This window comes from Pseudopipra pipra, chromosome 1 (assembly GCF_036250125.1).
Source record: "Pseudopipra pipra isolate bDixPip1 chromosome 1, bDixPip1.hap1, whole genome shotgun sequence".
NCBI lineage: Eukaryota > Metazoa > Chordata > Aves > Passeriformes > Pipridae > Pseudopipra > Pseudopipra pipra.
The window spans coordinates 141,380,496-141,406,359 of NC_087549.1; the positions used below are offsets into that span (position 1 = coordinate 141,380,496).

Below are 25,864 nucleotides of genomic sequence, written 5' to 3' on the forward strand. Positions count from 1 at the left end.
GCTGAAGCACCCATAGTGACACCAGTAAAGTATTTGTCTTGCTCCCTTTGGAGTCAACTTTACTAACATTTGAAAAATTTTACCAAGCATTGTGATTGACGAACTGAGCTCATAGTTTTTCTTCCAGACTCCAACTTCCTGAGGAGGAAGTTACAATTTGATCTGATTATCACTGAAGCAAATGGGATTTTTCCACTAGCAACCCAGAGCTGGACCAAGCTGAACTGCGCAGCACTAGTTTTAAAACTAGTCACTTGGTTTTGTCTCTATTATAACTGATTTTCTGAAATAACAAAACCATTGACTGCTTTAAGGGTTAATTTTTTATTGAGTTAATTTTTGAAGTAAATTTACTTTTCAGTCACAGATCCACAAAAAAATGGTCTAAGAGCTTATTCCTTTTTATACATAAAATTTATAAACTATAAAAATGATGCCTTTTTAGTTTAAAAAAATTGGGTTTAAATATGCACTCATTGGCTGACTTTTATCCTGGGAGTGAATTTTTATAGCTGTTATTTAAATCCTTGAAAGCAAGGGCTTATAACAGAATCTCCAACATGATTTAAACTACCGTGCAGCAGTCCTGGCTGGCACTGCTCTAGTTAGCACTCCTTTTAATCTACTGTTTGAATATGATGCTGAAGAAATACTTTAGATTTTAGTGGACAGAATAGTTATGGATCCTAAATGACTTGCCATGAGAAATGGAATTAAGAACAGTACATATGGTTTAATAGCTTTATCATTATGAACAGGCACAAAGGCTGACATTTGAAAGTCATTATCCTCTTGCACAAGCTGGTACAATTATACTTTTAATCAAGAATTTCTACTTGTTTTGTAACTTCCTGTCCTTCCAAGTTCCTGTGATATACAGTTCCCATTTTGGCCTCATCCTGTTTTGCCCTGCTTCTCGTATGTTAAGGAGTCTCGCTCTACTGTAGACTAGCATTTTTCAAATGCAGCAGCATACAATAAACAGGAAAGATTCCCTTAGAGACACTGTTGTTTTTAGCTGATCAAAAGGCTATTCTGACATCCGCTTCTTGCTCAATAAAAATATTATTTAAGGAAAAAGAGAAACAACCCTAGATTAGCATTGTGTCCTTAGCCAGGCTAAAGCCTCAGCAAAAGAAATTACTAGCATCATTGTTGCTTAACCTATTGCTGCTTCAGTCCACCCTATTTTAGTTACATAAGGTAGAGACAACAAATCAGATTGTAAGAGAAAATGCAGGTCCTCTATTTTTCCTGAATTTTAAACTGCAGAACCACTGTACAGTTCAGTAACAAATTTACTACAATCTAGTAATATATCATAAACTTAAGGACACTGCCCTGACAATCTGCCAGGAGTCCATGAACTGCATCCAGTTTGCATGTTTCAAGTCTGTGGGAGTTTTGCAGCAAGAGGAACTTCAGGATTTGGGCTTCATAAATTGGTCTAAGACAGTCATGGCTTTGATCCTGAATAAGCAAGTTTTGAGCTCAGACCCAAATGGATGCACGTGAGCAGCCTTTGGAACAGAAGCATTTCCTAGTGCTTTGTTGTCCATGTGGTGTGGTCTGTACTGATTACAAATCTTAGCGTGCAGTGCTCCATCTTAATAGAAACAGCTCGTGTGTTGAAACAGGAATATTTTGGGCCTTAATTCAGGCACATTACTAAGCATGTGCCTAATTGTAAGCACCTGCTGCCTACGTAATATTAAGCAGGATTCAAGCATATGTTAAACAGGACTTAGTGTGTGCTGAGAGAAGAATGAGGAAGCTCAAGTGAACAAGTGGCATTTGCTGAATTAGGCAGTGTGTGTTGTGTGCACTTGGACTCTGGTATTTTCCTTTCCATTCTCTTCCACTTCAGGGATGTTGCTCATATCACTGTGTCCTATCAAGTATCTTTGCTACAGAAGATCTCTAACTGTTGACCAGTGGGCTCTTGTGGTGCATGTGCTCTGTAGGAGTGACTGAATGCTACAGACCAGGGAGCACAGGTCTGTCAGCCTGCCCTACCAACACACAAAAAGGCTTTGAGCCAAGCCACAGAAGCTGCAGGTAACACTGCCTAAGTAAACACAACTTGACACTATTAAGTACATCAACATGTAATATATTTTAACACAACAGTTTCAGTTCTTGAAGAAAATGTTTACTTTTATATGAGCAGAACACATAGGTCTTGTGCTCATTTTCTGTTTTAATTTTCACTTGTAAACCAATTATACAGCTTGTTGTACATTAAGCCTGTGACATGACAAAAAAATTCCAAACAGTTGCAAGATTTTTTTTACCTTATTGACATGGGCAATCCTGTACCAACCATGGCAATCAGCTCTGTGTCTGCCATGACAGGAACAAGCTCCAGCAGCTATCTAAGTCTGCCAGCTTTCCTGTCCACTTTGGGCAGACATTTCTGAGGATTTTGCATGGAATTTATTTCACCTTACAATAGTTGTCTAAAACCCTGGGAGATACTTTGAGCTAGTTTTCCCTTGGTAGTCTGGGGAGAGAGATAAAGGCACCTGGAAAGAATGATTTATCCTGGTGATCAGTCTTAAGGTGGGATTTATTTTTCCTGTATAATCCACAGGAGAAGCCCACATATCCAGTTTAGAGGAGACATCAAGTTTTTGGAAGGATGAATTAGGTGAAATTATGTGCTCTTTCGGTGCTTTCTCACTATTATTTTCATAATAATTTTTAAATGACACTTGCTTATCACTCCTGCTCATGCCTTGGACTACCAGCTACACAGCAGCTCTGCAGCAAATACCCTGTGTTTACTTCCTACCCACATGACAACAATGCTTTCTGTTACATGTTCCCTCTACAAGTAAATTAATACTGGGCTGCACTCCTTTTGCCAGGAAGAAGCCTCTCTGGTAGATAACTCTTTCTCAACTGTTCAACACGGCATTATTAACAGCAGTTTTGAATTGCCAGATGAAGAGAAAAAGTTGCAAAGGAATGACAGGCAGGATATTTTCAGTCATTAGCAGCACTCTTCTGAAATTTAGATTAGAAATGCAGCTATAAGGGTGGATGAGAAATGTATAATGCTGGGGAAAGAGGAAATTTTGCTTATGAGTTTGGCTTATGGCTTTACTTTTCATGTACGCATCATACAGTTACTAGACACCTGTGCTTGGGACTAGAAACTTGGCTGGTTGTTGCATCCACATGGTGTAAAATGGCATAATAGGACTCTGATATAATGATATGACCTAATCTTGCAGGAAGGACAACTGGTCCTGACACTCCAGGTCTGGGTGAGCTAGCAATATTTGTGGATGAACATGCAGCAAGTTCGGAGAGTTCAAAAGCTGGGGTATCTGCTCTCGCGGACAGAGCCAACAAAGACAGGCGCTTGGCAAATACAACCAATTCCTGCCTCTCTTATCTTTGACGTGCTGCCACAGCTTTCCAAACACCTTTCAAAGGAAACGTGTTGCAGTCAGGCCAAAGTAGCAGTGTGTGCTTCCCTGGTTTTGACTCACCAGGGTGCTGAAGTGGTTGTGCACGTAAGCACGGAGGATGTCGGGCATTCCCAGAGGAGCACGTACTTTGCACGCATCAAAGGAAACTGAAACCCAGGAGCTGGCCCACAGAGCATGTGTTCCTGCTGTTTGTAGCCTGCAAAGAGGCAGTGAAGCACTCCCGGACAATTGAGGTACAGATGTGAGAGCTCTGGTTCATGAGAGAGGACTCCAGAATCAGTCTAGCAGCTACAGAAATGTTTACTGTCTGATTTATTGCAAATTGGCTGTTGTTTGGCTGTTGCGTGTGATCAAAATGGGTCATCCTTGCCAAAGGAGGCAAATGCAATTCTGTCAAACAGCATCTAAGTGCTTCCTTTGCTAAGTGGAAACAATTGCTTCTCCTCACTTTGTGAACTCCTCTTGATATTTCCTTAGGTGGCACTGACACAGTTCACAGATCAAGCATACCAGGGTGACTAATATTAAAGAAATAATTGGAACAAAATGTAGAAATGTTCCCCCCCCACACAGTAAAATTTAAACTTCCACTACAAAGAAATATGCAATAATGTTACCATCTGTGTCACTTTATTCAGGCCCTGTCCACATTACAGTTAGAAGAGTGTTCCCATGCTGAAACACTGCATCATTATTAGCAATTACCAGTGTAGCTCCGTTATTAGCAATGGGATGTCTACAGCCAGTTTGCATCGGCTGTGCTGCTCTTATTTACTTTGGAGAAACAAAGGACATAAAATGTCTCTGCTGGATGCTGACATGGTGTGTACAAAGGCAGATGTCTGTTGTAATCTCGGGGGTGGACAGGGAGGAGGTGTCAGAGGGAACTGCTCAGCCACTGAAAGTTACTTTCATCAGTGTTTCCTTTGGCAAAGGCTGCTCAGAAAATGCTAGGGGAAAGGTGGGAGGGAGGCGAAGAGGAGGGGGAAGGAGGGAGGTAAAAAAAGCCGAAGATGAAAAGTATTTTTCTTACTGTGGTTGGCTCAGAAGCTTTTTTGACAGATAATTGCTAATTATTTGAGAGAGATTGGCATTTTTCTGCAGGTAACTGTCTCTCATGCCTTAAAACCCTGTAGAGCTAGTCTGGAATAGCCTTTAACACCTACTTTAAAAAATCCTAAAGACCAGCAGACAGCAAATGGTCTATTTAACACCTGGGAAAAGTAGATACACTGCAAGGAAATATTAATCTCTTTTCAAAAACAGATGATTCAAGAGCATATTTTTAGAGTGCCTTTTAACTTAGACACCAATTCAGTTTTCTGGTTACTGGGTCAGGGTACTTAATGGCTCCATCAAACATGGGACGATGCATGAGTGAAGTCCTCAGCTCAATGACTAGGGTATGAGATCTGCTCTAACGTCTGAGTGCACAGTTGTGACTGCTTCTCTTCAGAATTTGCCAAGAATGAACATTAAAAGAGGCTGCAGGGTAAAAAACTACAGCTGCCTGACAGACAGGCAGCAGCCTCATTTTACACAACTCTTGTCTGTACTCTGCTGAAATAAAAACAACAGGGTGATTCATAACTTCTGAATTATCCATGCAAGAAAAGTGGATTTCCCCCTGCTATTATGAGAGTATAGGAGCCTCCTTCCTCAGCACCATGCTGGGGAAACGGTCCCCATCGCTGCAGTCAGACCAGACCATATGCACCAGAACAGGCCTTAAGAACTCACTTGTTAAGAGTTTTTTCATTGACTGTGCTTAATGTAGTCCTTAACAGAAAGCCTATTTTTGATATTTTTCTGTAGACCTCAGTCTTGGGCCCAGATACTATGGGAGGGTTTGCCATGCCGGCTGCAGCCACAGCCGCACGCTCTATGCTCTGCCGTGGATGGATGCACAGTGGTGACTCCTCAGGAAGGGTGGAAACTGTGAAGCAGCTGCAGCCTTGGTGAGTTTTGGGCAAAAGTTGCCTCCACCTGGACCAAAGCTGGCTATTTTGGTCCTAAGTACTGCCTGCCCTGAGCCTTTATGCTGAGGTGGCTCATCTGCATGCTCTTTCTTTGAAAAAGTCTTTTCTGGGCTTAGCTGAGGGGGCAGACAATGACCCAGTGGGGCTCTGCAACCACCATGTAGGGACATGCTTGTGGCCCTAACCCTCAGCCCTCCTCCTGGGTGGGGTCAACCCTAAATGGTACTTCCATGTATTTTAAAAAGGAAAAACAGAAGAGAAACTTCTTTTCAATAAAAACATAAAATCTAAAATGTCAAAATTAATAAGCATAGCTGGTGACAAACCAGTATTTACTTGAGCAGAAAGCCTGGGGCAGGCCATGAAATAAAGGTTCTGAAACACCACAACTGGATCTTCTTTGGTTTACATGGATTGCTTCATTTTAGCTTCTGTACTATATAAAGTGCAATTTCTTTGATTAGTAAGTTAGACAAGGTGATCTCCTGAGGTCCCTTCCAACACAAATGTTCCTATGATAGAGTGAAACAAACTTAGTACAACTCAGAAAAATTTCATTTTCATAGAAAAAATTAAAAATCAAATTGAAAAGATGCTTCATAATTTTATCATCAAAAATTGAATGAAATTCATGCCAAAAATTGAACCGAATGCCCCCCCTTTTTTCTTTCTGGGGGAAGAGAACTGGACAGTTGGAATTTAAAGCATTCTGTGATAGTTGGCCTCAGAGTCAGACAATGGACTTTGCCTGATTTATACAGTACATGTTTACAACAAAACTTCCTAATATCATTTAAACTAGCTTTTCCCACAAAAAAGATTTTTTTCTACAAAAGTCTTTGACTGGGAGCAATCGTTGCAACTGTGTTGCATTTTTCAGTGCAGTTTCCTCACCATCAAAACCCGCCAGTCATCTAAATAACACTTTCGCCGATGCCGAGATGGAACTCATCTGGAAAATTCTTGTAGTACTTTCCTGGCAAAAGCTATATAAGATCATACTTTACTAAAAAGCATTTTCCCTCCAGGTTCTTTTGTGTCAATACAGCAAAAAAGGTGTTCCTTGGGATACAATAAATAAGCATGTGCATGCGCATATGTGCAGATGTGTGAGATTTCTCCAGCACAGAAACATACAGTTGAGGTTACAGCAGTGACAGTTACATTATAAACCCATTTTCACATTTGGAGCTTTCTGAGCTGTATTATTTTGTCACAGAGGTTTACATTTAGCTCATAGGGGTATTTTTTTTAGGTTTCACAAAGTCTTTTAATCCATTTTTGAGTTGCCAGAGGATAAAGAAAGGCTTTTCCCGCCTCTTAGATTCTTACAGCCCTGTTATGGCATTGATTTTTGCACAGAACTCTCTGCAGAGTTTAATAGCAATCAGCAGCCTGATGTGCCTTAATGACTTCCTCTGTGCGTTCAAAAAATGGCTAAACTTGACAAGTTGAAACTTTCCAAGGGGCCAGTACTCACTGAGTAATAGGTCCCATGTCAGTTTGGGATTATTATTGTAAAGTAATAACAGAAAAAAGACGTTAAAATTTCCTTCAGTTTATAAAAACATTTCAAAAATTAGTTTTGTCCTCACAACAGCCCCTGAGTTTAAAGCTGTGCGTCCACTTCTCAGCTTGTACACATCAGACTAGACCCACTGCAACTATTGTAACTGCAGCAGGGAAGGATCCAAACCATAAAGAAAATACAAAGTGGTCAGTCACAACTTCATTGACTTCACTAGAAACATGCAGACAAAAGAATGGTATAGTTAGGTGCAGGACGGGTCCATTAATGTCAGTGTTATCTACTTTGCCTCGTAATTTTTTTATATCTGAATGAGAACAGTCCCCTGAAAACATAAGCCTGCTCAACACATAAAAGAATGTGGCATAAGCAAGTTTTTCTGTGTCAGTCCACCTTGTTTATCTCCATCAAGACTGCCAGAGGACAGCCATGGAACAGTGTAAGGACTCTGGAGAAGCCACTGTGATCTTTGTCCCAGCCATGCCAGCAATTTGCAGATGAGGGTCTTCCTGAGACATGTCCTTGTGTTTAATGGCATTTAATCAAATTACGTCTCATTGGTGTAAGCTAGCTTTGAAGCCAAGCAAATGTGTAGCCTCCATAACAATAGGACTCCTAATGCTATTTTATGTGTTCTCAGAGAAAAGGATGAGGTTCGCAGGATGCGTTCTTGTTTTTTTCTGGCATGAATTTTGCCTTCTGGAAGTTTTGATCATACAGTGAGAGGTGAAGAAACATAGCCATGCAGTGAAATCAATATAAATAAATACTTCAATTTCCTTTGATTCTATTATTCTTCTGTAAGTCTATCCCTTGAGTGAGACTGGAAAATTCTTGTAGGCTATGACTGAGAACAGAAACAGCATCAGGAAGCTGGGACTTTAGCAAGAATCTAACACAATCTCTCATTATTTTTAGCGTGAGTATCATGAAACTTGGTTGCAGATTTTAAAGCATCAGCCGCTGATATCATGGTATTGCCAAACTCCTCATTTAGGGCAGCGGAACTTTCTGGCTACTATCACAGTGGAAATCCCCCAAAATATACTAGGTAAAAAATGAAACAGAAATCCATAGTAATTTTTTAGACACGGGGATTTTTAGAAAGTTTTGCAATTTTTCAAGGCTTGACTTATGATGTCCAAATCTTTGAGTTGGCAATATTGAGAAAAAAACCTCCTGTGTCTTACTCAGGAGAGTGTGAACTTTCACATCAGCTACAGAGAGGAAATAGGTAAGGAGCAGACATCAGGTGGACCAAACCAACCATAAACCAGCCTGAAATGTTCTGAAAGGAGGTTAAGAAACAAGGTAGATGACCTAGCACAGTACGTCACGCATTACATGTACTCCAACAACAGAAAATTGTTGTGTTTTTCATTTGGTTGCTTTTGGTTTTGTTTGGTTGGGATTATCTATCTATCTATCTATCTATCTATCTATCTATCTATCTATCTATCTATCTATTTATTTCATTGTTATTCTAGCAGTACAAACATGTTTGAAAACTCATGGGCCTGTTTGCTCCTCTACATGAACTGTGTGCATTGGAGGGAAAGTAACATCCAAACTGAGAAAAATCCTGTGAGAGACACTGGTACTAGAAAAGTGCTCTTCAAAAAAGGGTTTTGTGAAGCCTAGTATATTTTTTTTCAGTCCAAGCAATACTGAGGCAAAATTTTGTCATTGACTTGAAGGAAGCCAGAATTTCACCCTATGTGCAAGGATGGGGAATGCTCCCCCCACAGCAAACTGTACAGGTCCATATCTTTGTGTCATCTGCTTCCACCCAGTAACAGCTTTATAGAAGTAAGTTAAGAATGAATAACTTAACAGCTGCCCAAGGCGGCTCTAAAGTGCTGCTTTCCCTCGCTGCACATGAGAAGACAGCCATTAGTGCTGCTGCTGCTAGGTTCACTGCTCCTTGGGGGACTCTGCATTTGCAGAATGGCCTGGTTTTGCACTGACAATATGCACACATCTGAAATTGCTTGCATTTGGATGCTGTTTGGTGCACAGTTTTGAGTTAGTGTCGTGTCTGTTATAGATTCTTCTCATCACGGATAATGTCTCTCTTGTGAGCGTGAGTCCTATTCTTTATTTTTGTTTGGATAACGCTACTCTCTGAAAGTAAAAAAATTGCCACATGCATTCTTATATAGCAGTATTTCGTTAAAAAAAAATTAACAGCTAGAAGATGAACAATGCAAAACAATGGCAAATAACTATTATACTGCACTACATTTCCACCCAGCAGTCTCCAAGGATTTTGCAAACACTAATAACCACGTCCTCACATATTTGAAAACCAGAGAAATATTATCCTCTTTAAGGAAATCAAGACACAAAGATGATGACTGACTGTCCCAAGATCAAGCAGTAGGAGAGAGTTAGCACTGTAAAGAGCCACAGTACCATAGCACCCAATCCTGTGTACTTCTTTAAAGCTGTTAGTGGAAAGAAGGACAGAATTACTTCATTCCACCGATTTTTAAGAAGCTCCTACCCATTCTGTCTAAGTATTAAAGTCCAGTCTTGCTGAACAGCAAAACTTTAACTGAACTTCACTCTGAATTATCATGTGTTCAGCTACAATACTGGCCTTTCTTCTGAGAATTTCTAGGGAACTGTAGAAATGTAGAGTCAGCTCCTCATTCAGCTGATGTAAATTACTGGGGCTCCACTAATTTCAATAGAATGATCTTTAGAAAAATTAAGAATATGGCCCATGAAAAAACACCTTCCTTTCTTCACATATTTAAATAAAAATTATCTGGTATCTTTCAGATGAGAAAGAGCTGAAGCTGGGATGCAGAATGGAAGGATATATTTCATTTTCTATGCTGAGCATATGGGGCCATGCAAAAGTTACCTAGTAATCAGATATTTATTTTCAGAGCCCTCAGAGTTTGATTTCAGAGCATCAGCTGATCTGCGGTTACATCTATGAACGTGTTTTTACTTTGTAATTTCAAGGGTGGGGGGAGGAATAACTAAGAACCTTGCATGTCATATGGAAGATCACAGAGTGAGAATGTGCATACAGATAATTTCCATGGAGTAAGCGAGGTGCTTGAAGGTCACACCACAGTAATTTATGTGGCTGCCTGGTAATTCAAGTTCAAAAAAAAGCTTTCCTGGAAAGCATAAGTTACAGCACGCAGAGGAACTGCTTCGGTTGGACACTTCGGCTAAGGTTTTGTACAAAGAACAAAAGCTGGGAGAAAATTGATGTGTCACTAAATCCCCCAATATGCACATCTATATATACATCTATATTGCACTTTGCAACTTGCAATCAGTAAGGCAATCCAATTAATTTAGGTATTACAGTATCCAAAACCCTCTACTAGCATTTTTGAGTAGTTATGTCACAGAGAAGTAGGTCTATACATAAGTTTTTACAGCCCCTGTAACTATTCCAGTTTAGAAACCATTATAGATAGAGCAGTATACAGTCCTTTCCACAAACTGCTGATACTAGCAAGGCTTATTGTGCAAAAGCACTGACATAAGACATCTTTATACTAGAATATATGTGTTCCCCAGTGTGTGCTGAATTGTTTTAACTATACACAAACAAAACCTTAATTCAAATCATTAAATTGGTTCAAAAATCAGTGCATGAACACTAGGCTTAGATGACAAAGTCTCAAGGAGTACACAGGTACAATAATTAAAAAGTGTAAAAATGTCCAAAGTATAAACGTAATAGACAGTAGAAGGAGCCTAATTACCTGGGAAACATGGCACTGGCTCTTGGAAGTAAGTTTTAAGTTTAGTTTGGGAGAGAGCTATTTGTGTGGGAAAGAATGAAGAGCATTGGTTTTTTGAATAATGACATACTATAATGAGAAGAATGAGAAGCAATTTGGGCACTATTAGCTACACTGTTCAACAGTAATAAGGAGCTTGAAAATTATGTCAGAGAAATGAGATAAAGATGACTATTATACTGTTGGAAGGCCATTATGTGGTATAGCTGTGGAGGATAAATGAAAATGGAAACCAGCAAGGAACATTATGATATGCTTATGGTATTTTGTGTTGAGCTGTTAGCAGGTGCAACTCTACTGGCATCAGTGAGCTGTGTTCACTTGCTTCACAGCTCAATGTGGTCCTGTATCTATTTTATATACCTACAGTATATAGCCTATGTGCTATCAAAACACATTGGAAAGATCTGAAATGCATCAGAATGTTAGACTATGTGGAGTGGTTAAAACGTGTACCTGATTTAACTGCTTGCCATCTGAAACACAAGGAGATGAACCTAAACTGTCTGCTTTAAATGCATGCAAAGAAGTTTTGGATTTAAGCCCGGATATGAATATACAAATAGATAAAGTTTATAGAACTGTGACACAAAGTCTCAGGGGTTTTCTGGGAATGTCAAAAAACACTCAGCAATCAGAACATATGCCTGCCATGCTAATACATCTTATGCCTCTGTCTCCAAAACAGATTATGGACATGGCTGTGACACAGAATAAAAAAAGAGTTTTTATTTAAGAGCTACCTTTGCATATTTTTCTAGACTTAGCTAAAGCTACTCAAGCGAAGCGACAGCCTAGGATTTCCTCTAAGAAGGGTTTTTAGCATGAGGGATGTAAGCCTCTCATTTTGCATCTGGCAAAGTGGTGTGATCGCTATGGAAATAGGCAGCATAGCCTACAGTTCTGCATGGTGATCAAGCTAAAGCTTTTCTAAATTGCTGATCTGCTTCCCTTGTTACAGATGAATACATCAGAAGAAAGTCGGTAGAAGTTGTCTGGCTTAATGATAGATTGGCACAAGATCCTACAATAAGGCAAACTTCGATTCTCACTCACGCACTTAGCAACTTGTCCCAGACGTTCACTATTAAGAGCTAAGAGCTGCAGAAGAACTGATAACCTATTTATGGTGATTTATGAATTGAGGAGACAAAAAAGTATGAAACTAAATCTTCTACTGTATTGTAAATTACTCTGCAAGCATCTGAAAACCACTGTTCTAAAAAGCAATTATTAATTTGTGTAGTGCCAGATATGTATGTCCTAGCTATTAGTCCTGCACAAAGTAAGTCTGTTGTTTTAATTGACTTCAGCGTGACTGTTTATGTGAATGAGCAAAACTTTGGCTGTGAGGGAGCATTTCTCAAAGCTTGAGGCAGAATAATCACTCGGGTGTGAACAGACCTCTCTAGTTATCTCTAGGTTACCAACTTCCAATTTAATAAGGAGTGTTCAAAGGAAAAAAAAAAAGAAAAAGAACTACCTGTATCTTCTTTTCAAAGATGAAAAGAAGCAGGATATGGCTCCAGCAAAGGGCTGAGCTGCAAGGTCAGTGCGTGCCCCTACCTGCTGTGGGGTGCTCCAATCCCTGTCCCACCCCACAGCTCTGATGGCTGTGTCTTCACATGGGGGCACAGAGCAGCCCACAGCACAAGTGTGCAATGGAACCCAAGCTGCTGGGAGTGTAAGGAAGAGATTAACCCAGGCTCTCGTTCAGTGTGAGGCTCAGCCCATCTGTGTTTAGGGGAGACATGGGACATGTGGCCACTGCAACTCCACGTCAGCATGGAAGGCAGCAGACAAACGCCCAGTTTCTCCTGTACAACAGCTGGTTATTGTGCTTCTGGGATATGCATAGTTTCTTCTGGAGGAAATCATCACATTAAATGGGTGTCTCTTCCACATATGGAGATATTTTCTCAATGGTCCTTTTGAGCCATCTAAATTCTTCATTTTATAGCATTACGTAAAATGCTTGTAATGATATTAACATGCAAGATGAGTCTAAATATGCACAATCCGTCCCTGTTTAAATATATTACTATAAAGCTCACATGATTCTTAACCAGCTCTGTGGATCACAGAGTTTCACAGTACTGATGTGTAAAAAACAATCAGAAATTTGATTTTTGAGGTTACGTTTTTAAAAACCTTTGATATTGCCCATGAAAATCAATTTCCTCCATGGAAGTTTAGGACTTAGGAAGGGGGTTATTCTCACATTTTTGTGAATTCCTACAGAAAAGCAAATGACCTATGCTCCCAGAAAGTTGGCAGGTGACTTATTAAACTTCTCTCGAATCTCCTTCAGGAAGTTCATTAAAAGTCTATTTGGAAATGGCCAGGTGCTTGCTTCCCACAGTGCAAGAGGGAAATCTGTCACCCTGTTTAAAAAATTGTTTGGTTACTCAGGATAAAGAAATAATCATTATACCAAGCTGTGTGGTTTTATGATGGAAAACTGTGGCTTGGTGAGAAAAGTGCCAAGGTCAATGCAATGAAAGACCCACAGTGAACTCAGACATGGTTTCAGAAGTCAGTGGTGGACAGAAGCCAGGAGAACAAAGTCTTTCCTGTGGTTCACTTGAAAACAACTTTTAAGATTCTGGATAAAAATAGCTCTCTAGCTTGAGAGAGTTTTTAGCTTGAAAATATATCATTAGAGAAGATTTTTTTACGTTTTGTGAGGATTGCTAAGGCTGACAAAATTACCTTGTTTGACACTGGATCCTGACCTAAATACTATGGCCAAGTCAACTAACAGGAAAATAGCAGGGCTAAGCCTTTTTCATTCTTTATTCTGCCAAACCACTGCCTCTTGCAAACAGGATTGATTACAAACACCCAATTAAGAGGCATTTGGAACATGATCTGAACACTAATCCTGTCTCTTTTTCTCTTTATACCTAATTATCAGTCTTAAGATGGATATTAGCACTTTAATTAGTAGATTTACTTTAGGAACTTCTACATAAACTAAGAAATCTATAACACAGACACAAATACACGTATATAGGCACAGTCCTAAAAAGGTGCATGTAACACATATACCTATATCTAAGTAGTCCTGTGTGATATATAAGCATAGACATATACATGTGAGTGCATGTATATCCAATTTTCAAATATAATTTCATTCTTTGGAAATACTACGAAAGACAATAATTGAATTTTGTTTTGCATCAGCTGTATAAAAATATATCATAATTATCAAATTATGATCCAATGTTATAGCTTGCAATAAGCTATAATTAAGAAACTAATTTTCGGAGACACATAGGTTTTTGTTTCAATTAGATTAGCGCAGGAAAGGAGGGTGAAGAGCAGTGTGGGGTTGACTGAAAACATGTTGTGAGTTTCATGAGGCTAATGCTAATGTCTCTGAGTTTCAATTTAGAAAGGATTCAGACCTCTGCTCTGAGTTTGTTTATCTCTGTCCACAGAAAGGATGAAGGATTAGGCTTAAGGGAATCCATATTTGACCCTCAAATTTTTCCTCTCTGAAGGGCATCTGGTTGTAGTGCATCTAGACAGAATTCTCCTCACAGTTCACTTAACTGTCCAGATTAATAGAAACACCTGCATGTGACTGGTTTTACAGTTTTAGTGTGCTACTGTAAAGAGACCCAAGTCAAGGCTCCACTGTGCCAGGGAACGTACCCATACAGATAGAGTGCAACATCGGGCTCTGCATCCAACACCTCAGCCCTAAACACAGGCCAGCACAAACTCTCTAGCTATGACCAGGCGGTTTGGTCATGGATTTCCTAATACCTTTTCCTGAGGAAACTCAAGCTCAAACCACTACTCTAAAAGAAGGAATTGTTAAACAGTTTGACAATAGAGACTTTTACAAGAGTTAACTGCTTGGATAAACCACAAAGGAATCTTTTTATTACACTGTATAATCAGAAAAACAATATAATTTTCACCTTGTTTCAACTCTTATTTAGTCTCTAAAGCACAATAAAATAACAGCATTCTCTTTAGATGCTTGCATCTGATAATACTCATATGCAAATACATGCTGAATTTTATAGCAAAGAGAACACTGTATATATTTTCATAATCCAGAATCTTTAAGTTAAGGAGAAGATTTTGGAGCAGAACAAGTGTTTTCTGCTTCCCTGATCCTGCTTGGACTCTGGGTTAATTCCTTTCCTTGGCACAGCTTACTGCAGCCTTACAGAGGGTACCAAACAGCAGTGGTCACCAGCAGGACTGTCTGGGTCTAGCAGCATGCTCCCTGAGAAAGCATTTTGTGTGCTTTATATAAAGCACAGAAATTCCCTCAAAGTGTGCCCAGACACATGAGACACCACATGGCCCCTAAATCCACTGCAACAACTCGTCCCAGACGACACCAAAACCACTTGTTTCTTGGTTTAGGGACAGAATAAAGGATGGTCCCCTTCATCCCCTTAGTACTTCCAAATAACATCTCAGCAACCCCAAACAGCTTTTGAGGGACAGATTTTTGAGGGAGGCAAAGGGGTGGAGATGTTGCCCGTTTGGCCCAGGTACGACCTTCCCAGGGTGTCGTTGCCCACGTCCCCCTCATGGCTTCGACAGAGATGTCTCTGCCTACCTGTGCCTGGGCAGCAGTGTCTGCGGTGGGATGGCTCCAGAGGTGCGGGCTGGGTGGTTTAGTTAATCCAGATCAGAGCAAGCAGGGGCATTCCCACCTCTTTTAGGTACCTCATCCTGCTGAAATACACTAAAAGCCCCATGCTGATGCTTAGGGGAGCAGGGCCAGGCCACTAAAGCTGTATTTCTGTTGGGAAGCTCAGAGGCCTTGGCTCCTTCAGACCTCTCTAGTCAACCGTGGGCAAACACCATCTCTGCCTCCCACAGACCTGAACAACTCTGCTCCTATGACAGCCCAGCCCTTACCCTGCCTTGTCACCTGCAGGCACCTCTCTGCCTGCCGAACTCAACAGCAGCAGAGAGAGAGGGAATTAGGAAGCACTGACTGATATTTGCCATCCAAACAACTAATCCAGACACAAACCATCCTACAGGGCCTGTGCTGCACCCTTCTCCACAGCCTTCAAGAATCATGGGAGATAGCTCTGTGGAAGTGGAGGGCAAAGTTCCCACTGCTTCCAAGGGCAGTGGGGTCGCACCAGGCCCAGACCCCCCATTATGCCTGAGATGTCCTTGGTGCTGTTCGTGGGAGCAGTTTAGGACTGGGCAGGCTCCAGATGCACCTCTGGGCAGTCAGGAAGCAGCTATTGCATGCCACTGATGGCAGAAACCTTTGGACAGGCAAGTCCCAGCACTGTCCTTTATGGGTGGCTCTCCAGACGGGCAACAAGGACACGTGCACTCTTACTCCCATCAGCTCAACCCAAAGGGCTCGAACCACCCCTGCACAAAAGGAACAAACGAGAGGCACAAAGTCCGCACAAAGCTGTGTGGAAGAATAAGAACCAGGATTTAGACAAAAGCAAATGAAAGCTTAAACTTTGCAGGAACTAAAGAACGGCTGAACCGTGACTTGGCTCGCTCCTGTTTATTTTACCAGCTTCAGTTTGTTATACCTACAGATTTGCAGCATAAATCCATTGACATTATTTAGAAATAAAATGGATGGATGAATTTCTGACATCATTAGGGTCTGTGGGAGTTCCATGGGGCTACAGTTTCACCCTGTAGGATACCTATGCTTTCTTTCTTACTTAAGGATCTGGAGGAGCCATTTTCTTCTATATAAACAAACAGGTATTTTTTGCTCTGTATTCTGTAGCTGACTGCAATTTCTATACAGCTCTAATCTCATCACTCTAACTAATCCCTGGTAAAGGCAATATAAAGAATAATTATCTATGACATCTTTCCTTCTACAACGTGAAGGTTTCCAAAATGGGCAATTTTTCCATTCTGAGCGATTTGATAGCATTGTGTATATAATCCATAAGTGTTAAGTGAGGATAATATTTATTCTCTATGTCTGTAAATGATGACCAATAAAACAATAGTGCCATGTGGCATATCTACGAAAACCTTGTAAAGCAATACAGTCAAGTCTGGCAACAAAGTCAATAATTTGTCGGTAAGGAAACCACTATTGGGCTTTCTCTACCAAACCCATCACCTTTCTTAAGCCCTTTTCTTCTGAAGCTTCACATTCATTTTCTTAATGTTTTTAACGTAGTGTCTGTGAAATTTTTATTGCTCCCTAGATAATGACATCTGATCTGAATGTAACCACACACCTCTTTGCTCAGCAACATTTGTCACAAACCATTATAAATTATCATGCTGATAGTGTGCATTGCTGGGAAACCGGAAAAGTTCCATAAATTCAAAGTACTGTATCAGTGACATTCTTGTTTATTATCTAGGTATAAAGTTTTACTAGATTCAAGATGGCTACATTTACACAGTAGGATATTTCAGCAACACGAGACTTGTACAGCTTGCACTAAGTGCTGAAAAGCATTTACCACATGCAACAAACACTGGAGCGTTTTAACTAATATGTGGCCATATGTTTTGTCTCTTCTATTCATTTTAACCATGTTCCTGACTTCAAAAATGCAGGGTTATTATTTGGGCTCACTTGAGAAAAGGCAAAATGGCAAACCAAAACTAGTTTTCTCTTAAAGTACAACCATAATTTCTGTGTCTTGGCCTCCACAAGAGGAGGCATAACACTCATTAGAGTTAAAAGTTAAAAAGAGACTGCATATTTTTTCATTATATATGTCCTTGATAACAATCTGTGGTTGACATATTTGTATACTTCCTGTCAAAACCCAGTATTTCCATTAAGCTGGTACAGTAGTTCTGTCTAAAAGATTTTCCATTAGTTGAACCTTGCTTGTGTGAACATATTTTTAATTATTTGCGTGTCTTTATTCTTCAAAACTGTGAAAGTTCAGTCCTTTGGAATGCCTCCAAAGAAACAGGAATTTTCACCATGTTTACTTGAAATTTTAAACAACTCAAATGGTTCTGATTGTCAGAAAAACATACATATATGAATTTTATTAGCAGTCATTTGAGAAATGCTTATTCATTAAAGCATGGCATAATAAGTAGGTAAATCAAGGGCATATTTTTAAATTAATTCCAAACCTTAATATACAAAGAGACTAACTGGGAACAGCTTCAGTACAGCTAATGTTTAAATGTGCTGCTTTTGACTCTCCTCAGAGAATCAGCCTTTCACCAGTTTTACATTTCAATATATCTAGCCCTCTGTATAGAGTAATATTTTTAAAAGTTAGATAAGGCCCCTTGATTTTCTTGTTGGCACTATGGAACAAGAAGATAACCTTTCCAAAGTCACATTGTTTGCCTTCCCGGGCTCAGGGGGTCCCTGTTAAAGTTGTTTTCAACTCTAACTAAGGTCCAAGATGCAATGAACAGCATTATAAAGAGGATTCTGGGAGCTAGGCCAGCAAGCTAATCTTCTCTAGTCTACTCTAATTGTATGGGACATTTTTTGTTCCCAGACACGAATTCCCTTATCTCTCATTTTCTATCTGCATTTCATATTTAAGTGTTTATTAATTTCCAGTGCTAAACTTTTCAATAAACTAGAGTGTAACCTAAATTACACATTTCTAGATTGCAGACTGAGTTTCTAATAAACTAAGCATATTAGAAAAACAAAGTGTACTTAGCCTCAAAACCAAAAAATCTTGTGATAATTTTATTGCTTCAATCTCCTGGTTTATCCTATATTTGGTACAAGGAATGTGAATTTTGTAAGTAGATGCTGAAATTTCAGACCACGGAGATTGCTGACAAATTCCTGGTGCTGAAATAATTTTCTGTTATTCGGGTCCTAAGCTTTTTCTTTGCACAAATACAATCCCTCTTAAGTTGAAAAGAACAATTTTCAATGTGTGTGAAGTAGTAGCTGAGTACTTTAGCAGAGCCTAGAAAATCAGCATTTCGGCATAGTCAAAATAATGGTAAAGTCATCACCGTCACATACTGCAAAGACAATGCAAACAACCCTGTGTACAGACTTCCTTCCACCCACTACCATCTCATTACTGCACTGGGCTCCGTTTCAGAGGAAGAAATAATGCAGGGGGGAGAGTGGACAATGAACACTGAGAAGGAAGCAACAGAGGGAGGGAGTCAATCCTTTCCCTGGACCCAGTTCAGCTCAGTCTAACACTGTTTAGCACAACACTATGCCACAAAGATTACTTGTTCTTCAAATAATTGTATGCTGTACACCATTTTACGGCTGCCAAAGCCCATGTTGGTTTTACAGAGTTGGAAAAACATGCATTCTAGAAAGAGAGAAAAAGGATTTGACATTTCATTTAATTTTCCAGTTTTTATCTAAGAGACAAAGAGTGACAAACATTTTAAAGAATTAGCAGCGTCCCACAGAATGAAAGCAAAACCTGTATCAAGAAGACACAGGGAAGTGAATCACTACCCGAGTACAAGACATTAAAAATTAAAGAATGGGAAGTCAGCATGTGAACATATGGTGTGAATATGAGCTGCAGCTCCAATGCCACAGTAAAACCTCATTTTAACGAAGAGTCAGTTTAGTTTTATGAGCACAGGGTTTTCCTGCATTATCACTCAACTATGGTAGTGAAATGTGGCTGTATAAATGGTTATAAAAAAAACAACAAACCAACAAAAAAGCAACTAGGCACCACACTGCATCATTAAAGAACTTCATTTTAGGAGAAAACAGTAATTGTGATCTAAGTAATCAATTTATTAAATAATAGGAACAAACACGTGCATGGTAAAAATTAAGTGCTTGAGTACAGTTACTCTCTTTCTCTAAATCCAACACTCTAATCTCATGGTCTGTTACAACCACTCCTGATGAGCTAAACATCATTTTATGGGACTAAATCCTGCAAAATCCTGAATACGCCCAAGAAATGGTAAAAACCACTGGCTATTGAGTTTAATCTTTCTGACATGCAGAGAAAATCTTGACTAGTAGCATTAATGAATAGCAACTCTACTGCAGTTATCAGAAGAGAATGAAAAAAAATACGACACTCAAGGAATATTTAAATAATGAATCACTAAAATATTTTCTTCATGAAATAAGCAGGCTGAATTTAGAGGGCATGTTGAAGAGGGGAATGATCTGACCATGTGTTGCCTTGGGCAAGCTATGTAGTTTACAGATTTGGGGGAAAGTGGAGAACAGCTTCTGGGCGGTTCTGATTCCCCTTCTCACTTTTGGAACAGACAGTCAGAGGGAATGAGAGGACAAGGGAGCAAAGGCAGCCTCAGCTCTCCCCTTCTTCTTCTCAGGGTGCTACTGGAGAGCAGGAGGAGGGGAAAGAAGAGCTACTGGCCATAAATCAGCAGCAAAGGCAGAAAGGGGGAAATATGACTATCAGTCCTACAGTCCACTGCCCTTTAAAGCATGAGAGCAAATGCCAGACTAACCCTACGTTAAGAGGATTTGGCAATTTATAAATGGCCTGCCTCTGCCATGGGCCGTTCGTAGCTCTGGGGCACAAAAGGAAAAGGAACTACTTTTCCAAACTCCAGAGACTTACTCACAAAAGCAAGTAGGTCAACAAACGGTGCCTCACCCCGACCGCACCCCCATACCGCGCATCACCACCGATCGCCACCAGCTCACAGCCCATCGGGCAGGCGCAGCTCAAACGCACTGGGAAAGCTGTAAAGATCTTTTTAACACCCCACACCTCCCCCTTTCCCCGAAGGACGCTTCTCGGAACGCCAGCGGCCGCAGCCCGGCCCCAGGACTGGGATCCCCGCGGGCGCGGGCGGGCGGCGCGGCCCCGGGCGGCCGGCAGGTGGAGCCCTGGCGCTCCGCACTCACTTGCAGTCGCGGTCCTCCAGGTCGAAGTGCGGGTTGAAGTTGATCATGATGCGCTGGTACGGCTCCGGCGCCTGGATCAGCCACTCGCACTTCTGGCTCGGGTGGTAGGACTGCGGGTAGCCGGGAGACGTGAGGTACCCGGGGCTTAGAATTTTGATCGTGTCGCCGCACTTATCTGCGAGGGGAAAGCAAACAGATGGGCTTGGTCTCAGTGCCCCCAACAAGCACCCACACCCCAAGCAGACCGGCTGGCTGCCGTGGGAATGCTGCGGGGCCCGCAGCCTTCTACAGGCAAAATTATGCTGCATCCTTACGCCTTTAAAGGCATCTCTGCTATGCTGTACCAAAAGGAAGAGGCCTCCTTCTCCAACCCCATCCTTAAGGCAGTATGTAGTAGAAGATACCCCATTTCTAAACAGTAAGGATACTGTTTTAAAAAGCCCTCCTCTCCAACAGTGCCCTTTACAGTGTTAAAACCCTGCACCCTTCACAATAGCGTTAATGTTGGCTCAGAAGAGTACATAGGACACAATTAACTCTAAAAAGTATAATCTTCTTAAGTATGAAGTTTTAAGAAAAGCTGGGAGGAGGTGTAAAGAGATGTCGTTTGACCCCCTGCCCAGCTGTGGGATAAGCCTGGTCTGTGTTACTGACCACTGGGATTGTCTTGGTGGATCCAAGCTCATCCGCAGCAGGCTCTGCCTTTGTTTTATCAGTCCATAAATCTAGACAGGTTGAAACTATCTGTGCTCTTCAAACCCAGGGTAGCAGAGAACAAAGTAGCTCTAGTGAAGCAGAAATCATCCACTATTTATTCTTTCAAGGAAGTTTGTTCATGCTTGGAGACTGCATCAAAGTAACGGAGCAGAACAACATCCCTTCCTGTCTCTTCCATTCCTTCCTCCCCTCCCAAAAAACAAAGATTTATTTCTAATAGGAAAATAGTTGCAAAAGTTTCAAGAATCACCAAGTGTGACTGAAGTGTGGTGTGCTGCATCTTGCTCCTCTGGTCAGCATTGTAAAGGTTTCATTTTAAGGTTTATAGAAAAAATAAAAAGGGGCAAGAAATCCAACCTACACAGTCACTCACTCCACTGTCTAGTGCAGGTTTGTGTTATCACTTTTTAAATACTATGAATTTCTTTCAACAGACCTTCAGGTAAGAAGAATATTCTCCACACATTGATTTTAATTTGGAGCAATAAAACATGACAGTAAACTATGGACAAGAAGAATGTCCCCACTAAAAGGCAAGACTATATATCATTACATCCCAATAGTGGTATATACAGGCTGCAGCTCTCTATCTAATACATTCCTTGTGAAAGCAAAATGGCAATCCTTGCTCTCAGCATGAATTTATAAAGGTACAGGATTTTATTGTAGGAAAAACAGGTCAAATGGAAATGAATGAGAAAGCGCACATCAAAAATGCATAAAGCAATACTCTTTATAAAAATTATTTGCCATAAATTAGAAGAGAAGGGGATGATACATACTCAGCTATATGGTCAAAACCCAGATACTGCTAAGCATGTTGCTGGGAAAGGCTATCTTATTATATTTCCGCTGTGCCTTTGCAAAACAGGCTGTTTTCCTCTGACCAGAACAAAAGGAACTGCAGCTCAAAGCTCAAAAGCTGTCACTGGTGATCTTGCTAATCCGCTGTCTGGGGCTCTCAGGGAATCTTGCCTTTTCCTCCCTGTGTAAGCACACTCGGAAAGTGATCCTGTCTCATTAAGCCCACTCCAGCCCTGCAAACAACATGGCAGAGTCTGGCATCTGTTAAATGCCTGAAATAAAGCAGTGCTGCTTCTAGTCACTTGACAGAGTCACTTCAGAGGACGCTGAGGTGGACTCACTACCACCAGGGCTCCTTAATCTGCGATTTCTGGGAAAGTGACAGTGTAATAAGATAATGCGGTCTGCTAGACTCTCTGGCTCTGTGCAATCTCTCTCACACTTGATTAAGAAGAACAGTTTCTAATGACTTTGGACCATTAGTTCCAAATAAGGTTAACGAATTAATTTAGTGGACACTAATACTGCATGTAGGTGAAGGTGGCATAAGTAGGTCTGGTAGGTTATAGGGGAGGTTAATAGCCTTGGTGACTCCAACAGGACCACCACAATAACCACTCATAGTGGAGGCTTCTGCCCAGCAACTGCCTCTACTCCCCTTCTTTTAATAGAGATAAATGATCAACAAAAGCATGGAGTGGCCCTCTCCCACTCCTCAGAAGTACAGGACTAGCAGCAATATGGGTTTATATGTGAGGCAGCTGCCCACACCCCTCACCTGGGCTGGGGGGATGAGCAAAGTGCACCTCTCAGAGCATCCCCACTTCAGGCTTGGTGCACGCCTCTAGCACCTCTGCTCCTGTGCCACAGCACTGGCTGATTAAATTAAGCAGCCTCTTCAAAACATATTGGGAAAGAGATTAACTTCCATCATAAAACATGCGATTTTAATACTCTTTCTTGCTTGACACTCCACTTGTGGTCCCTTATTAAAACAATATACCAGTATAAGTGGAGGGTGCTCTCTTCTTTTAATTACTTAGATTGAAAACCAAGTCAGGCAAAAGTAAATATTTGATAATTACTTAATAATAATTGCTCAGGATTTGCCGGGAAAGGAAGACTCGCACGAGCTGTTTCATGTGCAAGAGCTAAACGTCAAGCAATCCCACAATTAGATCATCCTTAAAAACGCATCATGCAGTGAAATATTCGCAGTGCCCTGGCATTGTTCAGGGAAGGAGGAGCATGCTGCTTTTAATTAGTTGTGTTTTCAAGGGCTGCTTGACAGTAAGCTAGCTATATCACTCATTTGTTATGGGATTTCTTCTGTTGGAAAGGAGTCGTGAGCCTTCACAGAGGAGCTCAGCTCCTCTCTTGGCACAGTGCAAGTTGCACGTAAGATGCAGACTTGGGAAAGGGGTACTCTAAAGAGCTCTCCATGTGAAGACTACTCGCAGGTACACACACAGCTAGTAAGAGGCACGATCTAAAACTTTACGCTTTGAAAATAGAAAGGGCGGGGGGAGGGGAGAGAAAGCCCTCCCTTTAAAGTGTTCATTATCTTTCAGATATCGAAAGGAGAGACATTTAATTGCCTATGGGACGGAACATTATTAAGATAATTGGCTGTCCTGATCCAACGAGAATGAGCAGTCTGCTTCATACAACAGCCCGAAACAACAGAAAATAAAATCGGAAGGCAATGCCAGGGTGGGCGATCCTCGGGTGAGGACTCTGCCGCATCCCTCCTCCGGCAGAAAGTTCCCCCCAACCAGGCTCACGTTGGTGCCGGTCCCGCGGCCCCCCGGCTCTCACCGCCCACTCCCGCGCCCACAGCCGCCCAAGCTGAGACCCGACGTCCCACGTTACACTCACCGCTCCGCAGAGCCCTGGCGAGGGTGAAGGTGAGGGCTGCACAGTGCAGGAGAAGTCCCCAATCCATTTTCCCTTCAGGGGAAAGGAGGAAAAAAATAAAAATGCCCTCCACGCACAACTCTTCCTTAAATCCTGCAGCCGGAGTGAGGAGCAGAAAGCACGGTCCGCAAAGGCAGTCCCGGGGGCAGAGGGAGGCTGGCTTCTCTCTGTGCCTCAAGCCGCCCGCATCCTGTCATTTAGCTCCGGCTCCCTCTCCCCTTCCCCACACTTGTTCTTTCTCCAGGCGCCGCTGCCTCTGCCATTCCCAGCGAGACTAGAAAGCCAAATGAAAACGAGGGAAAAAAAAATAACAAAAACAAAACCCAACAAACACACAAACAAGACAGACAAAAATCCTGGCTGCTGCCGGCACCTCGGGAGCGCTCTGCCGGGCGGGCTCCGGGAGACGCGGCGGGGGTGCTCTGCGGAGGGGAAATAAGGAAGGGAAAGCGGCCGTGAGCGGGAAGCAGCCGGGCGCTGGAGTTTGGCAAACTGCGTCCCCGCCGCCTGCCCTGCTCTCCCGCGGGGCCGGAGCCCCGGGGCGGCGGTGCCCGCGGTACCAGCGGTGCCCGGCGCCCCGCACTCACCTGCCCCGGCGGGGGACGAGCGAGCGCTGCCGCCGCAGGGACTCCCGGCCGGCCTGGGAAGGGGGAAGCGCCCGGGCGGCTCCTGCTCGCAGCCTGAGGAAGAGGAGCGCAACTCAGCGGCAATAAGAGAGGCCGAGGAGCCGCCGTCTCCCAAGCCCCAGTCCCCTCCCCCTCCCCGCCCTCCTCCTTCTCCTCCTCCTCCTCAGCCCCCCAAGACATCGGCAGCGCAGAAGAACGAACAAACAAACACGGCGAGCCCCAGACCTGACACTCAGCCGAGGCGTGGTCTGGCGAGCGGGAACGCGAGGGGAGAGGGGGGATCGAGAGGCGGCGTCCCCCGGCACGGCAGGTAGAGCCGATCCGGGCGGAGGCACCACCTGCGCCCGCCGCCCCGCGGGCTCCTGCGCGGCCCCGCGCAGCCCTGCCCTGCCCTGCCCTGCCGTGTCCTGCCGTGTCCTGCCGTGCCCCGGCCCCACGCACACACACACGCACCCCCGCCCACGTCCCGGCTCGCTCTCCACACGGTGCCCCGCGGGAGCCCTGTCCCGTCCCTTCCCGGGCCGCCCCCTCTGCCACATTTCCCCCCCTCCCAACACTCTCTTTTTATTTCGTGCGGGGGTGCAGCCAAGCATCCGTCTCCGCGCGTGTCCCTCGGAATCCCTGCTGTTCCCCAGTGGGACACCACCGTTCCCTGTGATGCTAGGGGAGGCTGGCTGCGCTGGTGTGGGGTGAGCTGCCCTCACTCTTCGTGAGAGGATCTCCAAGTGTTAGGCTCATCCGGCCACTGCCCTCGTCCTCTTTGCATTTCTGCATCTCGGCGGGAGACCTCCCTGCATCCCGTCTCTTTCGACCCTTTTCCCACCTCCCTTCTCACCCACCCTGGCTGTCATTCCTGTCTTTCTGAGCTTCTGTTGTGGCTTTGCCCCTCCAGTCTATCTGTCTCTCATGAAACCTCTTGAGGGGCTGCAGAACTGCTGGGGTCCCCCAGGGCCAGCTCTGCTCCGCATGGGGACTATGCAGGATGAAATCCCCATTGGGGAGTGTTTGTCTTCTTCTGAGCATCCTCCCCCTCCTTGCTCCCACTGGCAACAGAGGACAGGAACTAAGTAGGGACATAGTGGGCTCTGAATCCTGCTGCTTTGGCTGCACGGTCTGGTGCTCACCAGCTATGGGCCCTGTTCCTTCCTTGCCCTATTGCCCTGCCTTACAGGCGGTCCCTGCACCTGGGGAGTGATCACCTAGCCAAACCCGACTGGTTCTTTTATGTGGAGTACTTTGAGCTCCCTCTGCATTGAGGCAATCCAGCCGCTGGGG

At 42.8% G+C, this 25,864-nt stretch overlaps 1 protein-coding gene across 4 annotated transcripts in view; it reads right to left on the bottom strand.

Moving 5' to 3' along the window:
• The window catches only part of NRP1 (neuropilin 1), a 115,766-nt gene extending 91,123 nt beyond the window's left edge, over positions 1-24,643 (bottom strand). For all 4 annotated transcript variants that reach the window (XM_064637186.1, XM_064637179.1, XM_064637170.1 and 1 more), the window contains exons 1-3: positions 24,551-24,643; positions 23,925-24,385; positions 20,526-20,700 (exon numbers count right to left, since the gene is read on the bottom strand). In XM_064637186.1, the coding sequence (XP_064493256.1) occupies positions 20,526-20,700; positions 23,925-23,991 (242 nt within the window). In that variant the 5' untranslated portion in view covers positions 23,992-24,385; positions 24,551-24,643. The remainder of the gene's footprint in view (positions 1-20,525; positions 20,701-23,924; positions 24,386-24,550) is intronic.
• Positions 24,644-25,864: the final 1,221 nt, after the last annotated feature.